Raw genomic sequence first — 22,159 nt, 5'->3', positions numbered from 1 at the left:
CCTCCCCAAAGATAAGCTCACTGTATTGCCTGCTCATCTTTCTTCAACGCAAGTGACCACAGCATTGTGCAGTAATTTGATCCACGACAGTCACAAATAAAGGCACCGACTCCTTCTCATTTACGCAGATGACCGCTGCAGCTTTCAGTCCTAAGGATGGTGTCCTTCTGTCTGCTGGTTCAAGAAAAGTGCTGTGTGTAGAGGGTGTGTTGGAGTTACAGCAATTTTATTCCCCTCCTTTTCAGCAGTGTCCAATTTTGAAAAATAACTTCTTAGATTACACTGCATCCTGCACATCGGCTTCCACTGTCTTGTAGATTTTGCTCAGGAAGACTTCCACCTTGTCGTCACCCAAGTGACAGACGTCCAGGATGCAGACAACGTGCTTGCCATCCAGGTCCATCGCTGCCTTCAATATTTCATCTACGAGTTCAGAAAAGCAGTCTTTATCAGACACATCAGGAGAAGCTGGGCTGAACTGACAGGTTTTCCATGAAGCAGCACGTACACGCTCAAGCTTATTTCACTGAAAAACACACCTGGACCATCAAGTGTTGGCAGCTGTGAAATGGTTATCTTTTGGGGTAGAACCTCATTAATAAATTCAAAATTCAACCACCAGAAATGACAACATCAGAACTCGGAAATGGAAAAGCTGAAATCTGCATTACTTAAACATTAACGGCTCTCAGATTTCATAGGAAAAAATCATTCAAGGAAAAAATAAAGATGCAATCGAATAAAATCAGGTCTGTCTGTATAAATATAGAGGAAAGCAGCACACCTGCAACACACAGCCTGACACGCATTACCAGTGATCACTGTATTTGCTGCGGGGTGTCAGCAATCAGAAGCAGGATCTGAAGTAAAATAATTAGGTAACAGGAAAATACTTCAGACTGTAGGCATGGTAGGTTGCATTAAAGCAGCTGTTCCAAGAGACATCAGCCAAAGGGGTTGGCTGACTGCTATTCTACTCTATTTCAAAGCAGATTAAGGCAAATATTCGCATGCCCGTAACGGCCTCCATGTCAGTATGATTCTGCATCAGCAAATAACTGCTGATAACCTTAGGTCACTTTGGAGTTTGTGTTCTGGATACTGTAATGCTATTTTCAGAGTACAAAAAACAGCCCCAGTAAAGGCCTGAAAAGTTCAGTGTACCTATTTATTAAAGATGGCCACACAGAATTCACGTACTGAAGAGGTGAACAACGCTGACGTGCAGCTGAAGTTTCTACAGAGGAGACAGAATGGCACTAAAAATAAAAGACAGGTGAGTAACATCAGGAAAAGGCAGTCTTACTTGAAAGTGAAAATGTGTCACAAAAGGTCCCATTGCTGGTGGCCTTCTGCTGACAAGGAGAGCTGCAACTCATGCAAGACAGTAACGCATCATTTTCAGCTTCCCCTGCTGGAAATAAGCGGGGGTCTTCGTGACCAAACAGTGGGAGAAAGGCAACATCTACTGCAACGTCGTGGTTTATACCTGGTGAAAAAGATATCTGTTAGATGGAGATGAAGTTTACTGCTATCAACAACTTAATGTTGCATTTCTTCTTTATTTTTTTCTTAAATAATCAGACTACTGAAGGCCAAATGTTGGGAAACACAAAGGCTGCTCTGAAAGTCATGCCTCCTGCGTTCTGACGTTGGCCCACACTGTCAGAGGTTGGTGACATGGCAGGATGAGCTGAACCTCCCCAAACATTCCCTTACACTGTGTGGCTGCGTGACAGATGGCAGCAGAGGGGCAGCCTGACAGAGTGGTGTCTGACATGGCAGTGCATGCGGAGCAAAGGGTGGAAGTGAACTCCTCCATGTGGAAGAAATGGGGCCTACGGACGCTCGTCAGCGCTTGCTGAATGCTGATGGAGACCACAGGTGGACGTGAGCACAGCGAGGCAGAGGACGGTGCGTTTCAGACAGTGCTCACCTCCCCTGGTGCAGATTCTGATGAGCATGGCATGCAGGCTCATGCTCATAGCGTGCAAAAACACGCAGCCAATGGTGGTGACAATGTTTACCAATAGTTTTGCTGCTGAGAATTGCTCCACCCAGTAGTGTCACTGTGCCCTTTGCACGCGTTGTTGTTTCCATAGGAATAAAAAGCAGGCATTGCTTTCAGAGCAACCCAAGTATCATCAGAAGATTCTTAGTTATTTGCTCTTTGTTCATTAACCAGTGACAAACTATACACTGAAACTGCTAGTGCTGTAAGCATTAGGATTTCAGTCCAGCAGCACAGTTAGCTCAAAGAGCATTAAGCCAATATAGGGCATCCCTTCACACTCCTTTATGACTTCTTGTTGCTAGAAAGGCAAATCAATCTGTTTTCCATCCAGTGCATCTATGCAGTATGTGGTGCAGTACTGGTGTCACTTCCAGCTTGAATACCACATGGCATGTTCCAGGATTCCGACAACTGTAAATCTTTAAACACCTTTTCTGCAAATCCTCCTTAGTAAATAATGGAAAATTTTAAAGTACAGTAACATAACATGAGCACTGTTACGCCAGCCAATTTCCTTCTCCTTTTAATGGCAAAACAAACCAAGCAGATTAATATTCCATGGCAGTGATAACAAAGAGATCTTGTTGTGTATTTATCATCAACTTGCTCGTTGCTATTTAAAAGTCAATCAACTGATGCTTTGTGCTAACCAGAAGCAGCACAGCGGTTGATGAGAACAGCTCAAACACAAGCTCTTAGCTTTTAGGACAGAAAGAAGGTCCCTTTAGGAACACTGTACCAAGAAAAAACACTTCAGTGGGGAGAGAGCTCAAAAGAAGCTCAAAAAGCTCAAAAGGTGTCCTCAAGAACACCGAGTACTCTTGATGAACACCTCTGTAACAGAAAAGCTAGCTGACAATAAAGAGCAACTGAATTATTTACTTTACTATGTCAAACTGGTTGAACAAGTGTACAGAATGTATATTTTACTGCAATAATAAATAGCTTAAGGAACTACATGCGTTCTTCAAATAAGAAACCTAAGCCTATACACAAAATGGCAGTTATAAAGAAAGTGGCCATGGAAATAAAATATTCAGTGGTTAAAATGAGTGATGTGATGGTAATTTAAAAAAAAATACAGCTTTCTGGTGGAACGTGATCCTACCTCAATCCTCTAGCAAAGGTCTAAAACACCAATACTTTTTTAATCCTAAATATCCACACATTCAAAGGTTTAAGCCAGAGAAATCCACTCTGTTTCCAACTGACCTCCAAGTCACTCTCAACACAGGAAATAGCTAAGATCTTACTCTGCTGCTGCTTAATCATTTTGAGATGCCAGGCTAACCAACACTTACCCAGCACTGTCACTTCATAATATCCAAGGCCACCAGCACTTCTAAATTCACTGATATTTCTATCTGTTCTGGTTTCTTTTGGCTGGTGCACTGCTGCATGAAGGTTGTACTGTTGCATAAGTAAGTCTTTGTGCACGTAATCGAATTTACATGGGATGCTTTCTGGGAAAATCGTGCTGTGATGCAAATATTTCATCAGCTTGTCTTTCACTTGTGCCCACAGGTCACTCTGCCACGAACTGCAAGTCCTTGCCATCTCTTCGCTTTCAGGTGTATCATTTATTTCTTCTTGGTCTGTTATTAACATAGCAAATAGTTAATTGCTTACATGCTCATAGCATCATATCACTTCACTACTAGATGAGAAATATTTTCATGAGAACATCTCAATTGTGGCAGTACGTTCAAAACAAAGAACACAAAGACGTGAACTACGTTTGGGATGTGAGCAAACAGGTAACCCTGGAGGCACACTTGGATATTGTGGCCCATTTCTGGAGAGTTTGAAACTTGTTTCAAGAATGCTCATATACCATGACAAGTTTAAAACGTGTACAGGTGAAGGCAGACTTTCCCATCCCTCCACAATAACTGTACTTGTAGGCTGAGGACTATGCTACGTTTCAATTTCCTTGCTATACAGACAGGGATAGCTCCATTGCTCTTTCCTATTATTATTTACAGCTTGAGGACTGTTTATGGTAAAAACTTAGATATCTGTCATTCCTGATTTTGAACCCCTTCCGTTCAGCTTATCAGAAAGTCCATTTCAAAACATTTCCAGCACTGTTGAAACCATTTCTTATCAGGTATCCTTTGAAAAGAAGAAAACAAAGCAAAAAGTAGGTACGAAATGAAGACCAGACCATGCTTCACATAATGACAACAGACAAAGCAGACTTCCTTCATCCAGAACATAAATATCAGGAAAGTAGCTAATCAGAATATGATTTCAATTGAGGAGGAAAAAAGAAATAACTGATAATATTAGCTGACAGAAATAAAGAGAATGAATCATTGTCTCAAGACTGGCTTGCATGCTGCACCCATTTCCTCCCACATTCTCTATTTGTTTTTTTAATTACGTACTTAGGTAGTCTCGGGGCTATCTCTTTGGAGGGGGACAACTTTATCACACGCATATCACAACAGGAAGAAAACTGTCAGTAGAAGATGTAAATACTTATGCTAATCAGTCTCCTGAGCAATGCTTCCGAGGCACAACGCAGACTTACAGCTTGTATCCAGCAATAAGAATCTCTCACGCCGGGAGCAGCCTAACGCTGTCCTTCCTGACAGCTTTCATAGCACATCAGGAAGAGGAGCGAGCCACAGCAGCTCCTCAGAGGCTGCTACAGCCTCTGGAGCACAGAAGAGCTGTCTATAAAACAGCTGCTCTAAGGATATCTTTGCCTCCTTTGGACCTGAAGAGAAGAAGCTGGCTTGAACTTCAAAACAAAGTGTGGCATACCTGCGTGGTACTGTGAGCTGTCCGACGGAACCTGTTCTTGTACAGGATCTTCACGCTGAAATTCATTCAAGCTATAAAAACGAAGCATATATACATATATTTTAAATATATTTTAAACCTATTTAATCTCAAACAGTAACCAAAAAAAGTTCTAATCTCGACAGATCATTAGTGATAAATGAAACAGGCTCGAATGAGTGAGCTCGTGCACCTGGTTTCACATCGTAAGATTTCAGCTGGACACATCGAGACCTCAGTAAATCAACTTTCAAGAGCTTAACATAAGAACTGCCTTACTCCGTTGCTTTATGAAGTAGATAAGGAAGTAGACACACAAATGCCAGTCTCTGTTGCCCTCTACTGGATCTTGCATCACAGACAAGTGAGATGCGGGCAAGACGTTTTTAAGGAACCTCTGAAATTCTGCCCTACCTAACTGGTTACCAATAAAGCTCTGTAAGTGCAATTACACAGAAACAACACACAGACAGGGAAAAACAAAACAGCTGTACCTGCTATTTAGTGGGATATTCTTTACTTCAGTCGTAAAATGATTGTGATATTTTTTTCCTGCAAATTTTGCAATGTCACACTGAGGATAAATCTTAAAAATTCCCTTCTAACGTTTCATAACAAATGGAAAATATCTAGAATACAGTGGTGAAATTACAGAAGGAAATATGTGGAGTTTTTTAAGCATTAAGGATATACTGAGAAAGGAATTAACCCCATGGTGTGAGCTACGTATCAGAGTGACTTCACCTTGTGATCTTCAACCCTAGGCACAAAAGAAGCCTCACTCCAACAGCACAGACTGTTCAATTAAGGTTTCAGCCACTTTGTTTTGGAAACAAAGGAGTTAACAGAGAGGACTTCACAGCAGCATGATCTCAGCTGCCCCCACAACCCAACCAACTTCAGAGTACAGCTGTGTTAATCATATCAATAATCAGAAACTCCTATGCACTTCAATGCCACTCTAGGGTCCAAAACATCTTCCAAATGTAGAGGTCCAGCACAACCTTGGAAATACATACCCCAGCCCTAAGATCTGATTTTATGCAGCAGGATTTCATGCTTTCTGGTGAAACGTACCAAGAAAGTTCTTATCTTTCTCAGAAGAACTCAGTAATTACATTGTTCCTCTATGGTATCCTATCTTTCCATTAAAACAGTATCTTATGACTGATTAATTCTCTTTATTAGAACCATCCTGGAACGTAATTGCTGCGTATGCAGAGTAATAAAATAATCATCTATGTATCAGCTATGCCCATAAATTTTCAAGGCATTAAAGACATCACAAAAATGATTAACAAAAGCTGTCTAATTAAAACTGAATGCCCAGGAAACTGATTGTCCCTTTCAAGGCTCAGCCTTCTCAACAACAGACATGAGAACTTAGCACAGCGGTGCAAAGGGCTCGCTCAGAAACAACACGCCAAGTAAGACACAAGCCAACTTCCCTCTTCACTAAAGACAGCAGCACACCACGGACGAGATGATGTTATTGAAATGGTTTCTTTTTAGCAGTCTGTTTGTCATGGTGAGGTGGTTCTGCTTTAGAGATAATTTTGCCTCTTAAAAATGTAGAAATAAGCTGTCCCAGTTTTTTTCCCCACTTCTTCCCAGGCTTCTTACACACATCTGTGGCTGGGCTGACTTCACCGACCCGCCCAACAGATGGCTCCTACTGGACTGCTTTGTACCAGGTGTACGTACAACACAACCTCAGCTAGGTTTACAGATGAGGGAAGCTTGTCTGTACACAGCCATTTATAGCTTCTTTCCCAGCCAGACTGCCTGTGAGGCACCTGACATCCAGAGCAGGATGCTGGGGCTGCTGAACACCAAAACATCCCTGTTCTTGTTCCACCCATGCCAATTTATGAGAACTTGCACCATGCCAAATCTGCCATTTGCAGGCTGTGTTCTGCAGACACTCCTTGTCACAGGTAACCGCTGGCAGAAAAAGGCCTTTACTTGTTATTTCCAGATGCAGAGAGAACATGGAGAAAATGAGAAAGGTCTGAGTTGTATCAAACATTTAGAAGCAATACTCCAAGGACAGAAGCATACGGACAGGTTACTTTCAAGCAGTCTGGAATGAGAACGTCCTTAGCGATTCCATGGTAACTGCAGTGCTAAGTTTCTAAAGATTAAAAAAGCTACTGCTTTGCTTTTTTTCCACTTCAGTGGAAACAATAAGCTGGTCTGAAATTCCTGATCTTTCTCCGTTCACACTAAACCACCAACTAAACTAATTTTGGGTATATAAGAAGCTCAGAAGTACATTTATGTTAAATGTCTCCGGCAGCAGGGATATAAATATCAGCTGGAATGTTAAATTAATCAGTTTCTTTCTACCTCATTCTTTCTGAAACTTTTAATATTAGAATGTGTGTGACACATTCTGCTTACTATATGAAATTATGTAAACGGGTTACCTCAGAAATGCTGGAACTGAGGTTTAAAAAAGCCTTCAGCAATGCAATCACATGCTGAAACACTGCACAAAACACTGGATACAAAACATTCCAAGTTACAGTGCGTACTGCAAAACACATTGCTAGCGTTGTTATTTCATCAGTGTATTAAAATAGTTCAGTGAGAGCTGGAGTCCCACTGCCTCTAAGCAAGAAAACAGAAAGCAATGCAAGCTTAAAGCACATCAGGCTAACCTTCCATTTTTTCCCTGCAATTTGGAGAATTCAGCATGACTTCAGAGTTAATTACAGAAATACACAAGTTACCTTTTAATTACACAGAGTGAAACAGCTTCCCATAATCCAACACAGACTTTCTCCTCCTTTAGTTGGAGTTCTAGCACTAATGGCATAGAGTACAGGATACACGGGTAGCAGGGACAGTAGCAGATTGAGAAAAGCAGAGAACAAAGTAAACATACCTTAACTTTTAACTTCACTTATAAGAAAAGGGGAGAACAAAATCTTCCCACCCGCTCTCCCCGTGAAAACCAAAATGATTATTTCTCAACAAGCAAAAGAAATGTGATTTTCAGTGTGCAGGTGCTGCAAGTAAACTCAGCAGTGAGGGGGACACCGTCATCCTGACAGTAAAAACATGCTTCCTGATGTCCAGCTGGAACACCCTGTTTCAGGATTTACCCATTGCCTCCTGTCCTGCAACTGGGCACCACGGAAAGGGCCTGGTGCCATTCTCTTTGCACTCTCAGGCATTTACGTACATTGATGAAATCCCTCAGGCCTTAGCAGGCTGAACAGCCCCACACCTCACAGCCATTCCCCACAGCAGCAGTGCCCCAGGCCCCTCATCGCCTTCACCGTGTGCACATATCATACAGTACAAACCCACAGCACCACTGACAAAAAATAGGCATTTTGAAATCCATGACATCCAAGGGTTCAAATATTCAAGTTACTCAAGCTGTATTTGATACAAAGGAAAGGAACTTAAAATCTCTACAGAAGATCACAGGAGAGAAAGGTGCTTTATAACCCAGACTAACAAGTAACATCACTCACTGCTTTTTTTTAATACGTTTCCATTGACAGCTCTCTCTTCAGCTTCTGGTCTAGTCAAGGCCTTTGATTTGAAACTCTCAGACTGTTAGGTTTTTTGTTTTGTTTTTTTAATCCTCTGGATCCAACCCAAGCTCAATAAGGACTCAATGCTAGGTCATGGAAGGAGCCACAAGACTTCTCAGGGCCAACTGTGCATCCACCACTGTAGCACTGAGGATAGCTCATAGCTCAGTTACCACAAGCAAAACCATCTATGGCACCACACTGCTCACTCTGCTTGCTAATTAAGCATTCTTCCATCCCACCTCTGATTCTCCTATTGAAACTGCAATCTCCCTGAAACAAACACAGAGTACATTACTTGATTTATCATGATGGACCACTGCTACTAAATGTTTTACCCAGGAAACACAAGCAGCTGTAAAAACATTTGTTTAACATGCACGAAGTTATGCCTCAGAATAAAATAATTCCCTATGTTGGACCTAGAACCAGCACAGAGAAAATTAATAGAAAATATTAAATTTTACTCTATTCTGTTCTCTCATTTAGCTTCCAAACAGATTCCTGACCTGTAAGAATAGCAAATATCTTTGCTCAATCATTGCAATTATTTAATATAGTTAACTTTATATGACTTACCTAAGTTTCTTTTTTGCAGAGCGTGTGTAATAGGGATAAGAGGATACAGAAGTAGCAGAAGCAGTTCCCCTTAAGATAAGAAATTCACCATTATTGTACATATATTCTGATAAATACACAGAGCAAATAACATGCATGTTTTTCTTTTACGTAAAACCTACAACACTCAAATGCTGGAATTTTGCTGATGGAACGGATATCCACTAACAACTTTGCTCTAACACTGCCAAAACAGAACTTCAATACACCACATTTCTTTATCATAAGTTTTCACCCAAGCCTAATTACATTTCACTTCATTTCCCCATACAAAAAATCTGAGCCCCTGCCTTTTTCCCATCATTACGACTTTTGGATGTGAAAAGAGATGTGAACTGCTAAACATTTAATCTCTCAATGTACACACCAGGCTTTTAAGACCACTTGTGGGTAAATTAGTTCTTGCACAAACACTGCCATAAATGATAGTAACATACAAGAAAATATTTTACTCTTGAAACTAAGGTTTTATCAGGCATTGTTTTCTTTTTCCATTTCTTGTATTTGGCTCGTAACCTTTGTCTGTGATGACTAGATGAAATACAATTTCATTAAATTAAATCACAAACATCACCACTTGATACTAGGAAAAGTATGTAGCTGCCTTTTAAACACTAAAATATAATGAAGAGTTTTTAAAGCTTTCTTACATGCTTTTCCAGGGGCTGGGCTCTGAATTAGTTTCCATAAACATTTTTAGAAGATACAGTATAGATGTACAAAAAGATCTTACTGTTCTGTGTCTGTACATGATTTGTGCAGAGTCCTTCTCTTGGCTGTGCTCTTTCTTGATACAGTTTGATGCTGATGCTGTTCCTCAGGAGCGCAACTTGGCTCCACAAAAGATTTGAGTTCTTCAGGTTGAAGGTTTCTTGTTTTTCCCTTGTGAACATTATCTTGTTTTGACATAGGAGAACATTCAAGAGACTGTGCATCTTTCTGCAACAATCAATTAAGAGCTTTAAAGCACTTAAAACTAACTCTTCCAACTCAAAAGCCTCCAAGTTTTCGAGTAAATTTCAAAAAGAGCAAATGTTTTACAGTACCTTCTGAAAGCTGTATCTAGCAGAAATTCCTTTCTAATCATCAGCAAGATAAATTCTGTTTGGAAAGTGACAGTAGTCAGCTCTCTGACATCTTAATTTACTTCTAATGATCTGGTCAGTTTAATGAGCAGCTCTTAAACAGTTATGAAGTTTTACAGAAGGTTGCTACAACACACACAGTGTAGCACTGAATCACTGCTTCATACAAGTCTTAACTGTGACTTTCCAAACTATTTCGCACCCAAAATAACAAACACAGCTAATCAAAGGCAACGTAGCTCATTTCTGGAATCAAATGCAAAATGCTCCATTTTAACTGCAATCACAGCTGCTTTAGTGCTATAGCATTAATTCCCAAGTGCTGTACCTGAACAGGTTCCACTCCTGAGGCATCTTCAGCTGCACTGCTGCAGTTGATGTATCTTATGGCACTGATAATTCCCTGAATAGCAATGCGCTTGTGCTCCCTGTAATGCAGGCCTTCAAGCTCTTCTTCCAGTTCACCTATGGCTTTCAAAACTGATTCAACTGCAAAAGAGCAACGCCCACAAACGAGCTGATGAGTTTAAAGAGATACAATATCCAGATGTTTGCATGCACGAATCAAAATAAAATTGAAAACCGTTTGTTACTAATATTAAATTGATTTCAAAATGTGGTTTTGAAGGATTTTAAACCCTCTTGTTCATACCACGTGAAAAAGAAATTAAGCGATCAGCTTTTTTTTCCCCACAGTATATATCAGATACCACAATTTGTGTTTCAGGTGAGATGTCTAATTCAATGTACTCTTCAGTATAACTCTTTAATTCTCATTTAGCAGAGCAATCAAAGTAAAGCTTCTGGGCAGACCTGCAGTTCATCCAAGTTCTCCTGCAGCTAATGGTGCCACGATAGTTTCTTTAAGATGAGGATTCAGGCTACGATACGTCACTAGCCACAAAAGGAAGATTCTCTTAAACGTTATTACAAATTTGTGCAATCACTAACTTTGTTGCTTTCTAACTGAGTAAGACTGAACTGAAGAAGGCTACTAATCTTAGAGATATTTGACAATGTAATACCTTTAATATTTTTACAATACTTCAGAAAGTTGTTTGGAGGTCGTGGAAAAGGGTAATAGCCACCAATGACAGTTTTCCTCATTTGATTAGATTCACTCTGTGTTCTAGTCCACTGAATGAAGTTTTTCACTTTAGTATCCTTGGTGTATGGCTGGCCCTTGTGCCACCCTTTAAAAACAAAAACAATTAGGTATCAAAACCAAAGCAGGTTACTGTCACCAGTTTCTATCTCGAAACTATTCTGAACAGCAAACAGAAAAAGAAGTACTAAGAAAAACTGCACTAGAGAATACAAAAGATATCTTCCACTAGACAATGGTGTCTTATGAAAACAGTATCTTGAATTCCTTGCCTAACACTTGCAGCTGACACCTAAAGTTAGGCAAATGTTCAATAATTAAGAGAAATAAAATCATTGGCAGTGCTACTGGAACAGTCATAGCAATGTTCTGTAATAAGGAAATGCTGTAAATCAGAAAGTAATTTTTATTTCCTGCAAAGTAATTTTTATTTTTATTTTAGAAAATGGGTAACTTCCTTGCAACACTATCAAATGATTAGAACACTCTGAAAGAAATTGTAAATACATGACTTACACTAATAACACCCCCACTTTTCAGATGATCACCCATCAGGGCCTCACCAGATTGCAATCTTCTTCTTTTTGCAACACTACTATTCATGACTCAGTTGTTTCTGAGTGAGAAACGAATGCTGCGCACTGCATACTTGGTTATACAATACCCTTTCCAAATAAGATTAGAACTACATACAGCTAAAATTACTTCAAGTTACCTGTGATGAATATCTGACTTTCGTTTGATGTTGTAAGGTAAATTGTGTGGGAAGGATTCTCAGAGAAATCCCGTACCACTCTCATCTGTGTACATACCAAGTATGTCACTAGAAAAAAAAACCAAACAAAACTTGTTTTTCTGGATATTACATGGATTGAAGATTTTCAAGATTGTCACAAACAGCATTGATTTTAAGTGCTTAAAACAAGCTGATCTAATTCTTGATGCTATAAATAATTTAGTATGCATTCAGCTACTGCTATAAAATAGAATACAGAGGTGTCATTAGATTTTCAACTTAGGAACTGGGCAAGAAAATTTCAGCATACACATCAGTGCTAAAACAGGAGACATTAATCAGGTAGGATATCAGCGTAACAAACAGCAGTGTCAATAGAAGGATCAGTGCTAGGAGGAGGAGAGGAAGAAAGGCAAAAAGGAATAGCTAAAGCCCTTTTAAAATCCATAATTAAGGATTCCACGGTTTGAAATGTATTGTTCTCAGCTTACATGTAACAACTACCACAGCTCATTGATGGTTTGTGTGAAACAAAATAAAATGAAATGCTATTTTTTCAAATAAAAAAAAAGCTTTTCCATTTCTACCTCTCCGTTCCTCCAATCCTCCTAGATTAATCATGTCTATTAAAAATATTTACTTATTTATGTACTAAGAGAGTAATAGATTTGAACAGCTGCTTTCTTTCTTTAGTTGCCTCTGATGCACATTGCCCCGGGTGCTTCACTAGCTTCTGATTGAAATTAAGCACAGCAGATGAGCTCCAGATAGGCCGTGCAGCCTACCTAGCCATTCAGATTAACTGGCACACTGCAGTAAGGTAGGAGTTTCAAACAGTTACATTCACTTTTCTTCGTCTTAGATTTTACAGTGATTTTGTTAGAGGTGGAAATCCAAGGATTGTTGTTTTTAATTCAGTGGCAATTGGAAATCAGTGACCAAGTAGAAAAACATCCTAAATAGTAACCAACAAGTACTGTAAAGAAATAAATACTTGGGTGAATACGCTCAAATACATCTGGCTGAGAAGTTGCAAATATTTCCAGTATGAATGGTTGGTCTGAGGTCCCATCGATGGCATGTGCCCAACGATAGAGCCAGAAGTCTTCACCATCTTCTACAGAAATAAGTAACAAGAAAAAACATGTAAGCATGGCTTCCAAGAGTTAAAAACGCTTTGATAATTCCCAGAAGTCATATTTCTAGAACAACCTTTCTTTCTTGTTCGTTCCACCCTCCCTACAAAGGTCACAAGGCCAATAACATCACAGGAATGATTGTTCGGTAAGTCATCCAGCTCTGTCCTGCAAAACAAAACAGAAGAAACAAATCTGCTATTAACAAATGACAAAACATAAAACTTTCTCAGAAATTTCTCAAAACACATCTTCAATTAGAGCTCAGAGTAACTACATGAAATCTAAGTTCCAGCTTCACAAGCAACGAACTTCCATTTTACCTCGTGATAAAGTGGTATTTAACTTCAGGCAATCCCCACTCCGGCTTAACCATTTCTTCAGAAATTATACTTATCTTGGTAGGTGGGTTCCGTACGTTCAGGCTGATTTCTGGCAAAGAAAGAAAAGACACGAGCATTTAAGGCACTATAGCAAAGTCAAAAGACACTGAAAACAAACCCAGAACCTGGGTGAGGTTTCTTAAGTGATGTGTCCCAACCACGTCCCACTGCTTGGAAAAGCATCAGTGAAGCCCTCTGACTTCACACTTCCCTTGAGATAAAGTAAGGAGTGCAGGCACAGCATTCAACAATGCAACTCTTCAATCTGAGCAGTACTGAGCTTTCCAGTTCCCTCCATGAGTCAGTTGGTTTGATCAGGCAGATGTTAAAAAATGTCAACAAAGAACTTCCACAATACTGATTAGCTATGAAATATTTCTGCTCCAGCTTCACTCACAAACATCACTACCAATCTAAAACTGACTTGCAGACAACAAAACAAAGTAAGACAGAACTTGCAGAAGAAAACGACCACATATGATATCAGTTCAGGTTGTTACGATAGAAATAATGACGTGGCCACACAAGAAAACAAAAGGTCTTTGTATGCTAATGCTGTGGCACCTGAACGTTTCATTTATCCAGCAGTGTGTAGATGCTAAATAACAAGCACGGCAGTACTGATGAGGGGAAGCTGCCATTAGATAAAAATGCAGAAGGAATGGTTTCAGCTTCCAGAATACACACAGTGCTGCCTCTCTCACAGCTGGACAGATCACACTGCTATGAAATACACTGATGTGCTCAGGTTCTGCAATACATTTGGGCAACAGATTACTTAAATAACACTCCGAAAAGCTATCGCTAACTGTAAGCAATCTGCCCACTCGATCGGCTTCACGGAGAACTGGGAACAGGCAGGAGCAAACTGCCTTGCAAGAGCTCTTAACCCAGTCGCTCCCACTGAAACCTAAGGAACTCTGAGTTGCTTCATTCCCCACATACATTTACACGTGAATGAATTTAAGGAAACATTGTAATGTCGGGATGTGACAGAATTAGGAATCGAAAAGAGATCACTGAAAAAAAAGTAACTGTTTCTTGAGCAATTCAGTGTAACTGACTGCTGTAACCTGGTTGCTGCAGAACTTGTGGAGGCTTTCAAAACTGCAATACTGCTGCTACATATGAGCACTCAGTGACTTACATCTCTAACAGAGAAGCACTTAGTTTCACCTATACTGCCATTCAAACATCAACAAAAGAAAATCACACTCTTAGAATCAATTTTATGCAGCTCTTAACTGCTCTAGAAATTCATCTACATTCTCTGTTCTCTTCTGACTCTTCTCTTGTAGGATACATGGATGTAAGATCTACCTGCACGTGGCATGACTTGCTTTTTTCTCAAACTCCTATGAAGCTCAAACCCTGAGGTTTGTGCTAAGAAAGAAGGTACTGTACATACATGCTGGTATGAACCAAAGATCAGTTGCTTTCAGTTTATCTGTGGTCTGAAAGCATGCCACAGCACTTTACTATGGACTGTTTTAAATCTTATATTAGATAGCATTTACCATCCACTGGCTCATGTCCACTTTCTTTTCCAAATCTTATTCTGTCCTCTTCCCATAGAAAGGTTGTGCAGCAATTAGAAATGCTTTGAGGGTTGTCTTGTAATCATCATCAGCTTCCCTCCCAAGCTCTCATTGCCTGGCTAAACATTTCTCTCCTGCCAACTCATCACAAATGCATGAGACATTAAGATCTGATATTAAGGCAAAGATTCATTAGATAGAGAATACGCTGCTTCTAGCAGTGAAAATATTGTTTATTTTCATGCACTGTAGCAACTGCATTGGGAAGCCATCACTGTTAGTAAGCTATACACATTATACTTCTCAAACACAGTTGCTTGTTTCACATGACAGTTGCTGGTATTTTCTGTAAGTTGGCTGTTGTTGGTTCCAAGTATAAGCACATAAAGGGAGGGAAAACTCATGTTCAGTGAAAACAAGAGAGAAAAAAAAACCACCTTGGAAAAGGCTATTATTGTTATATTGTGGCACTTGTGCTTCTGTAGCATAACTCCCTTGAATACCTGCCAAACAACAGCAAGAAGGGAAGTGCTTCGTCACAATCAAGGGATATTCTTCAAATAAGCACTCCCGTGATGCTGCTGTTTCCGCACAGACAGCACCAGCGACGTTTCATTCAGGGGAGCTTCACACTGGGGCTTGCTCCCACTGAGGCCTACGCTCAGATGGAGGGGACAAAGCGCCCCAATGACCTGGAAGAAGGTACCACCAACACCCAAGTGATATCTGTAATACTAATCAGGAAGAAGGATCAGACTAAAATTCACTACCAGAGGTGTGGCTTAATGACCCCGATACTTAAAACCGTTTTATGGACACAATCCAGATTTAAACAGAGAAGTGTAAGAATGTAGATGCTCACACAACGTTCAGAGCTAGAATCTAGGGACAGATAACACAGTCTCACCCATTCACTTTCTGTTTTTCATTTCTATGAGGAGCTACCTATTACAGCTGTACTTCATTGAAATAAAGCAGATTTCTGCAATACTTAACCAATCGTAGCAAATCTCTTCATCTGCGAATCTCTTGGGGTTGGCTGTGTTTTAAATGGATAACTGTCTTTGACAGCATACTGTTCAAGGAGGAGCACCGTGCCAACATTTATACTGTTATACCATTCGGGACATAAGGAATTCCACAGAACCATGGACATCATGCCTGAACCATCAGCAACTTCAAAGTAAGCCTAAAGAAAAAGACAAAATACATTCATTTTTTATTTATCATCATTCTGGTATGCATTTTTGGGGGGAGGAGAGGAGGAGATTGGCAAATAACACATCGGCTGCTTGGCTCACCAGCAATTTTGCTGACTGAAAACAGGCCCTCAGAATGGCCCCAAACTTGCACTGAGTACTGAAGCTGGAGGAATCCCTGATCTCCACAGAATTCATGCACTTTTACTCCAGCTCAAACTCTTAAATCCAGTATTCAGTAACAGTAAGTGATAACAGCTGCAGTCTGTGGCATGTTGTTGTTGTTTTTTTTTTTTTTTGAGAAAAGATTCTTCCTTACCAGTTAGAACACAATATTTAGAACAACATTTCAATGATGAGAAAGCATTAAAACGTCGAGCTGTTACAGGACTGTTGGATAAACATTCTCCATACAAACATGATACAGGACAGAAGACAGTCTGCACTGTAACCCACCACATTTTAGTTGAATCTCTGCTCGTGACATATTTGGTTTTTGCTTTTTTTTTTTTTTTAAGGGAAAACTTTGAATCCATAACTGAGCACTGAAAAAGTTTTTCTGAACAGTCTTATATGGCCTTAACATAGCAGCAATTCACTGAAACAGATCTCAACTCATCCCAAATGCTTCATTTTATCCACTCACCTGTCAGCTTCAAGCAATCATTTGACTTAGTTCATACTAACAGCACTATGTACAGATATGTAAGGCTACATATCTAATATCTCATGTGCTTTTGTCCCCTTGCTACTTCTGAGGTCCTCTTTCCCTTATTCAAGAACTGTACACTTGTTAACTCATAATAATACTTCCATTTAAGCACAAACAGTGCACATTTAAAAGTAAACCATTATATCAGAGCCTTTTGTTACCCCAGTGTTCCTTTGTCTAATGGCAATAACTTGACACACAACTCCTTACCTAAAAAAAAGCATGAAGGAAAAAGCTTGTAAAAGTTGTCTCACTCATTCCAGAATTAATGTCAGCATATGTGACCAATGAATTGCCATGGAAATGAGAAGTACCATCTAGCCTGTCTAATGAGAAACACCTCCAACAAGAGACCCAGATTCAACTTCATGTGCTGAGAATGGAAACCTGGAATGAGATCCCTCTCTTCCCATGGAAGAACTCAAGATTTATTTGATCTGCTTGTAATGAATTGTTCTCCAGTATGGAGTCTCGCTGGGATGGAGTTACTTCTCCTCATAGCAGCCTGTATAGTGCTATGTTCTCAGTGTGTGACTAAAACAGCACTCACAACACATCAGCATTTTAGCAGCTGCTGAGTAGTGCTTGCACAGCTGCAAAGCTCAGAGAGCTGCTCTGTTCCTGGAGGTGTTCAAGATCAGGTTGCATGGAGCACTGGGCAACCTGGGCTAGTACCACATGTGGGGTCTGGAACTTGATGGGGTCCCTTCCAACTCTAGCCATTCTATGATTCATTTTCTTTTCTGCCCCTGCAGTAAGGTAGGGGTGGGCAACGGGCTGGGAAGTGACACAGCTCAGACAGCTGACCTGAACTGACCTAAGGGTCGCTCCGTGCCACATAACATCAGGCTCAGCAATGGGACCGGGGGATATTCTTTTCAAAGCACTCACTGCTCAGAGACTGCCTGGGCATAGGGCTGGTGGTGAACAACCACCTCTGCATCATTTTTTTTTTGTTTCTCATCCTCCTTCCCTTCACTTATTAAACTGTCTTTATGTCAAGTCTGGAGTTTTTCCTTGCTTTTGCTCTTTGAGTTTTTTCTCCTTCCCCACTTGGGGAAGCAGGGGGGGTAAACAAGCAGCTAGTGGGTGCTCAGTTTCTATGAACAGCCAACCACATGTCCTGTCTATTTCCAAGAAGCACTATGCAAAAATATTGCAAGAAAAACATGTAAAGAAACCTGCTAAGAGTTTCACAGTAAAACAATCTAAGTGGAAATCACAAAGTGCAAGAATTATGGGACATAAAGTTTAAAAAAAAATGTTGTACAAGACAGACTAACTCTGATTACCAAAGCATACAGATCAGAAAGAATTTATTTTTTAAGCTATTATAAACTCTAAATCTTTTTTTTTATTTACAGAAATGGCTCAATAGGACCACAGCAACCAAAACACATCTGCCAAAGTCCGTACATACTGTCACTAGCCCCACTGTTCCTGTACTGAGTTTATGAAGGTGGCACTATTAATACAAAGTAGCTACAACATAACTCTGAACTCCACACCTTTACTATATAGGAACAATAGCTTCCTAATATTTCATAAAGCTTTCTCAAGAACATTAACCTGGCTGGAGCCCTCTTTACCTGATATGGCATATCCATTTTCTTCTCTGGTTTCCCGTAGTACCTTAGCCTAGATTTGTGCATGACTCTCACCAGCAGTGGGTGGAAATGAATTCTGCCTCTCCAGGTCGTTTCCAGCTGACCAAGGGAAATCAGCTTAGAGACTGCCGTTAAGAAAAGAAAGCAAAGAGTGTTTGTGATTGAACACTGAAATGCTTTTCAGCTGTAAACATTCTCAGACTGGGATTTCACATCATGTTTAAGAAGGGTTATCTGTTGATGCCTCTGCACTGCTGGTGGGAGGTGCTGGGGTCCCCGGAGGAGTTCAAGAAGCGTGGAGATCACAGAACTGTAAGGCTGGAAAACACCGCCAAGATCACCTAGGTCAGCTGCCAACCCTCAGTGCCGCGTCTGCAGTTCCTGAACACCCCCAGGGACGGTGACAGCACCACTTCCCTGGGCAGCTGTGCCAGAGCATTACTGCTGTTCTAGAGAAGACACTTCCAAGTACCCACCCTGCACCGCCCCTGGTGCAACTCGGGGTCATCACCTCTTGTCCCATTGCTGTCAACTGGGAGCAGCACCCCTTCCCCCCCTCCCCGCGCCTTACCGTCGACTTCCACCCGCGCCGGCGGCCGCTCTGCCACCCAGATGTCCCCGTAGGGGTCCTCATTGTTCCAGAGCGGCAGGTAGTGCGTCCTCTCCCCGCGCAGGGGGGGGCGGCGGCGCTGGGGCGCAGGGGGGGGCGTGGGCGCGGCGGGGTGCGGGGCGGGCTGCAGCTCCTCGAGGCAGAGCAGGCCGCGCCGCAGCCGCCGCTCGTCGTACAGGTAGGAGCAGCGCGTCAGGCGCACGCGCGCCCCCGCGTACAGGTGCGCGCGCTGCACCAGGCGGCTGAGGCGCGGCGCCAGGTAGCAGCGCTCGTGCCCCGCGCCGTCCGCCAGCGTCACGTCGTACCAATAGCGCGGGGCGGCGGCGGGCGGCGCCTCGGCCAGGTACCGCTCCACCGCCGCCACCGTCAGCGCGGGCGGCTCGGCGGGGGCCGCGCTCAGCCGCCAGCCGCTCCGCGCCTCCTCCGACAGCCGCTTCAGCCACGAGGCCTCCTCGCAGGGCGGCCCCGCCGCCACTCCTCCCGTGTTCTGCTCGGCGGGGCGCTCCGGGCCGGGCTCCCGCATGGCGGCCCCTCCGCCCGGCGCCGCTCCCGTCAGCGGCGGCGCCGCCATGGTGCGGGCGGAGCGGGGCGGGACTCTGCGCGCGCCGCTAACGGTCACGGGGGCGGTGCGGCGGGAAAGTGGCGCGGAGGGGCGCGCCCGCTGGGCTGCGGCTCCGCTATCCTCAGGGGCTGCTGCCCCGCCTCGGGAGGACGGCTGTACCGCGCGATTGCTTCCCTCAGGGCGTTCTGAGGATAACAAAAAGCGGTCCCCGCGCTTGTCACCGCTCTTAGCTGCTTCTGTTAACCCGGTCTTGAAATTAACAAGAAACAATTAAATAACACGGAACGGTTGAGGTGCTCGCCCAGGCCGTTGCCCTTCGGTCAGCTCTGTGCACGTAGAGCAGCTGAAGGGAGGCGGGATGCTGCAGGTGGCTGCGCTTCATCGTGTGCGTGAGAATTTGTTGCACAGAAACACTGCTGCCTGAAGGTGGCCCTGAAGCTGTAAGCTCTGCCGTGGCCCTTGGAGAAACGGCTGAGTTCCCAAACAAGTCGGTAGCATGCAACAAAGTACTTTTCAATACAAAATAAAAGGTAAATGTACAATTAAAGCGCTGTTTGAGTTGAGCTCCAGTAGCACAAAGGAGCTTGCAGGCTGTGTGATGCTGTTATGTGCTTATGTCGTTGTATCTTGCTGACCAGCTGTACTGTGGCAAATTACAGAGCATGTGAAAGAAGATATAGGCTGCACAGGGGGGTTGTGGGGTCTCCTTCTCTGGAGATATTCAGGACCCGCCTGGACGCCTACCTGTGCAGGTTTAGGGAGCTGCTTTGGCAGGGGGTTGGACTCGAGCATCTCTTGAGGTCCCTTCCAACCCCTATGATTCTGTGATATTTTAGCTTAAAATGCTGTGGGACATAACTTCCAACCCCCAGTCTTGCATTGCTTTGTTTGCAGAAGTGCTATCTTGTCACAGAGAGGCAGAAATTGTTTTATGTATGCCTTTAAGGTGCAGCTCTATCAGGGCAGTTCTAACAATGAGCAGTCACTATAGGTTTGAAGGGTTCCTAACGCAGGGTTTCTTTCCCAGGACAGGAATTTTGTCTGTTTCTTATTAGTGCCTGCTAATGCTTTCCCCGCAGATTCTAACTAAACAGTAATTATGTTGAACAGAGTGTAATGACATTCTCATGGTTGCTTTTGGACACTGACAGGCTGTTTTTGTGCAGCACCTTGCAGCGTGTACAGCACAGACCAAAGGATGCAGACTTAGAATTGCACGGTGCTGGAATGAAGTGTGTGTGTGGAGGACACTAACTCCTCGATGAGCTCAAGTGTGCCTGCTACCTTAAGAAGGGTCAGGGTGAGGCCTGGTCTTATCTATTGGTCAGAGATCTGTTTTAGAACCCACTGTGCACCTCTGCCACGATTTGCTTTTGTGCCAGAAGCTGTGTCACACGAACCAGTGTATGGATGGAGTCTGAAACTTGCTCATGTGCACTCAGTGTCGAGCAACTTGCAACCTGTTTCTGCAACAGTACTGCTGTGGAATAATTCAGGGTGGGCAGCAGGAGGGGATGGTGAACAAGAATGACAGAAAAAAGAATATTATTTTGTCGCTAGGGTGGGGCCAGAGTTGTGCCCAGACTGCTTTTTATTTAGTTAATATTTGCCACAGCATGTTCCTGTATAAGGGTAGGATGAGATGACAGTACTCCCCAGTTGTGGCTCATCACTGACTCAGTGGCTGTGCTACCTACCTGCACGTCAGTTGGTTCATGCCATTGAGCATTAGTGGAGGGGGAGGAGAGCACATTTCACTCAATAGCACTTTGTTGTTTCTTGTAGCACCTGCCACAGAGATCTGCTTAGTACATGGATCCAAAAGAAGACAAGAATCTCTTTTTACTACCTGTCTGGGCAGGGTACTCCCAAACCTAATCCTCGCAAGACAAAGTTGGGATTACCTCTGTCTGCTCTCATTGTATTACTGTTGTCTGACTTCCCTGGGCATTTTGTCCAGTTTGGCTGCAGACCTCTAGCAGGTGTCACTTGTTCTGATGTTATCAGTTCTGGTTTCCTTTCTCACATCACCTTTGCTGCTGGTTTTTGGCTGGGTTATGCACGCCAGGCCCAGAACTGGAGCAGCTGGGAAACTTAGGAGTGTGAGTATGTATCAGCATTTAGTTTTACATTTACACCTAGCCAAAAATGGATAAGTGTTAATTAGGAATGGCAAAAGAGCTGCTATTTTCACAGTAATGATAGAAGGTACAGAGAGCAGTTTGATGACTACTTTTCAAGTTCTGGTTCCTTCACACAGAAGACTGCATGTTAATCTGTTTTTTTGTTTGTTTTTTTGTTTGTTTTTGTAAAGGGAGGAATTTGCTTGTCTTTCTGTAAAACACAAGCACACACAAGACAAACACTGCCCTTAGTAGATGGAACCATCTTAGCTAAGGGGGGGGAAGGACTGGCAGCAATTGAGGTGGAAGATGGAAACCACAGCCACGCCTCCAAAACATCTGCTGCTTGGGTCAGCACCTGCAAGTCTTGATGCATGTCTGGGGCTGAGT

The 22,159-nt window shown here is 42.5% G+C and overlaps 1 protein-coding gene across 1 annotated transcript; it reads right to left on the bottom strand.

Annotated features, from left to right (window-relative positions):
* Positions 1 to 64: 64 nt before the first annotated feature.
* RADX (RPA1 related single stranded DNA binding protein, X-linked) lies at positions 65 to 19,647 on the bottom strand. The gene is made up of 15 exons (XM_065729696.1): positions 19,046 to 19,647; positions 18,457 to 18,599; positions 15,953 to 16,145; positions 13,359 to 13,467; positions 13,112 to 13,203; positions 12,894 to 13,016; positions 11,879 to 11,986; positions 11,084 to 11,251; positions 10,387 to 10,547; positions 9,707 to 9,912; positions 8,935 to 9,003; positions 4,787 to 4,857; positions 3,316 to 3,609; positions 1,307 to 1,489; positions 65 to 423 (listed from the first exon to the last, which is right to left on the bottom strand). The coding sequence occupies exons 1-15, from the start codon at positions 19,605 to 19,607 to the stop codon at positions 278 to 280; spliced, it is 2,628 nt and encodes an 875-aa protein (XP_065585768.1). The 5' UTR covers positions 19,608 to 19,647; the 3' UTR covers positions 65 to 277.
* Positions 19,648 to 22,159: the final 2,512 nt, after the last annotated feature.

The sequence above is a fragment of the Cyrtonyx montezumae genome, unplaced genomic scaffold (genome assembly GCF_038088225.1).
Source record: "Cyrtonyx montezumae isolate F1298 unplaced genomic scaffold, pur_monq_1.0 scaffold_11, whole genome shotgun sequence".
In the NCBI taxonomy this organism is placed as follows: domain Eukaryota; kingdom Metazoa; phylum Chordata; class Aves; order Galliformes; family Odontophoridae; genus Cyrtonyx; species Cyrtonyx montezumae.
Note: the sequence above shows the minus strand (reverse complement) of the source record. Positions and strands in the feature narration are given on the sequence as shown.

Coding starts and splice junctions, on each gene's coding strand:
- RADX (XM_065729696.1), bottom strand. CDS start 19,607: ATGCGGGAGCCCGGCCCGGAGCGCCCCGCCGAGCAGAACACGGGAGGA. Junction 18,600..19,045: donor GGCGCGGGTGGAAGTCGACG/GTAAGGCGCGGG, acceptor TCTTAACGGCAG/TCTCTAAGCTGATTTCCCTT. Junction 13,017..13,111: donor GGAACGAACAAGAAAGAAAG/GTTGTTCTAGAA, acceptor TTATTTCTGTAG/AAGATGGTGAAGACTTCTGG.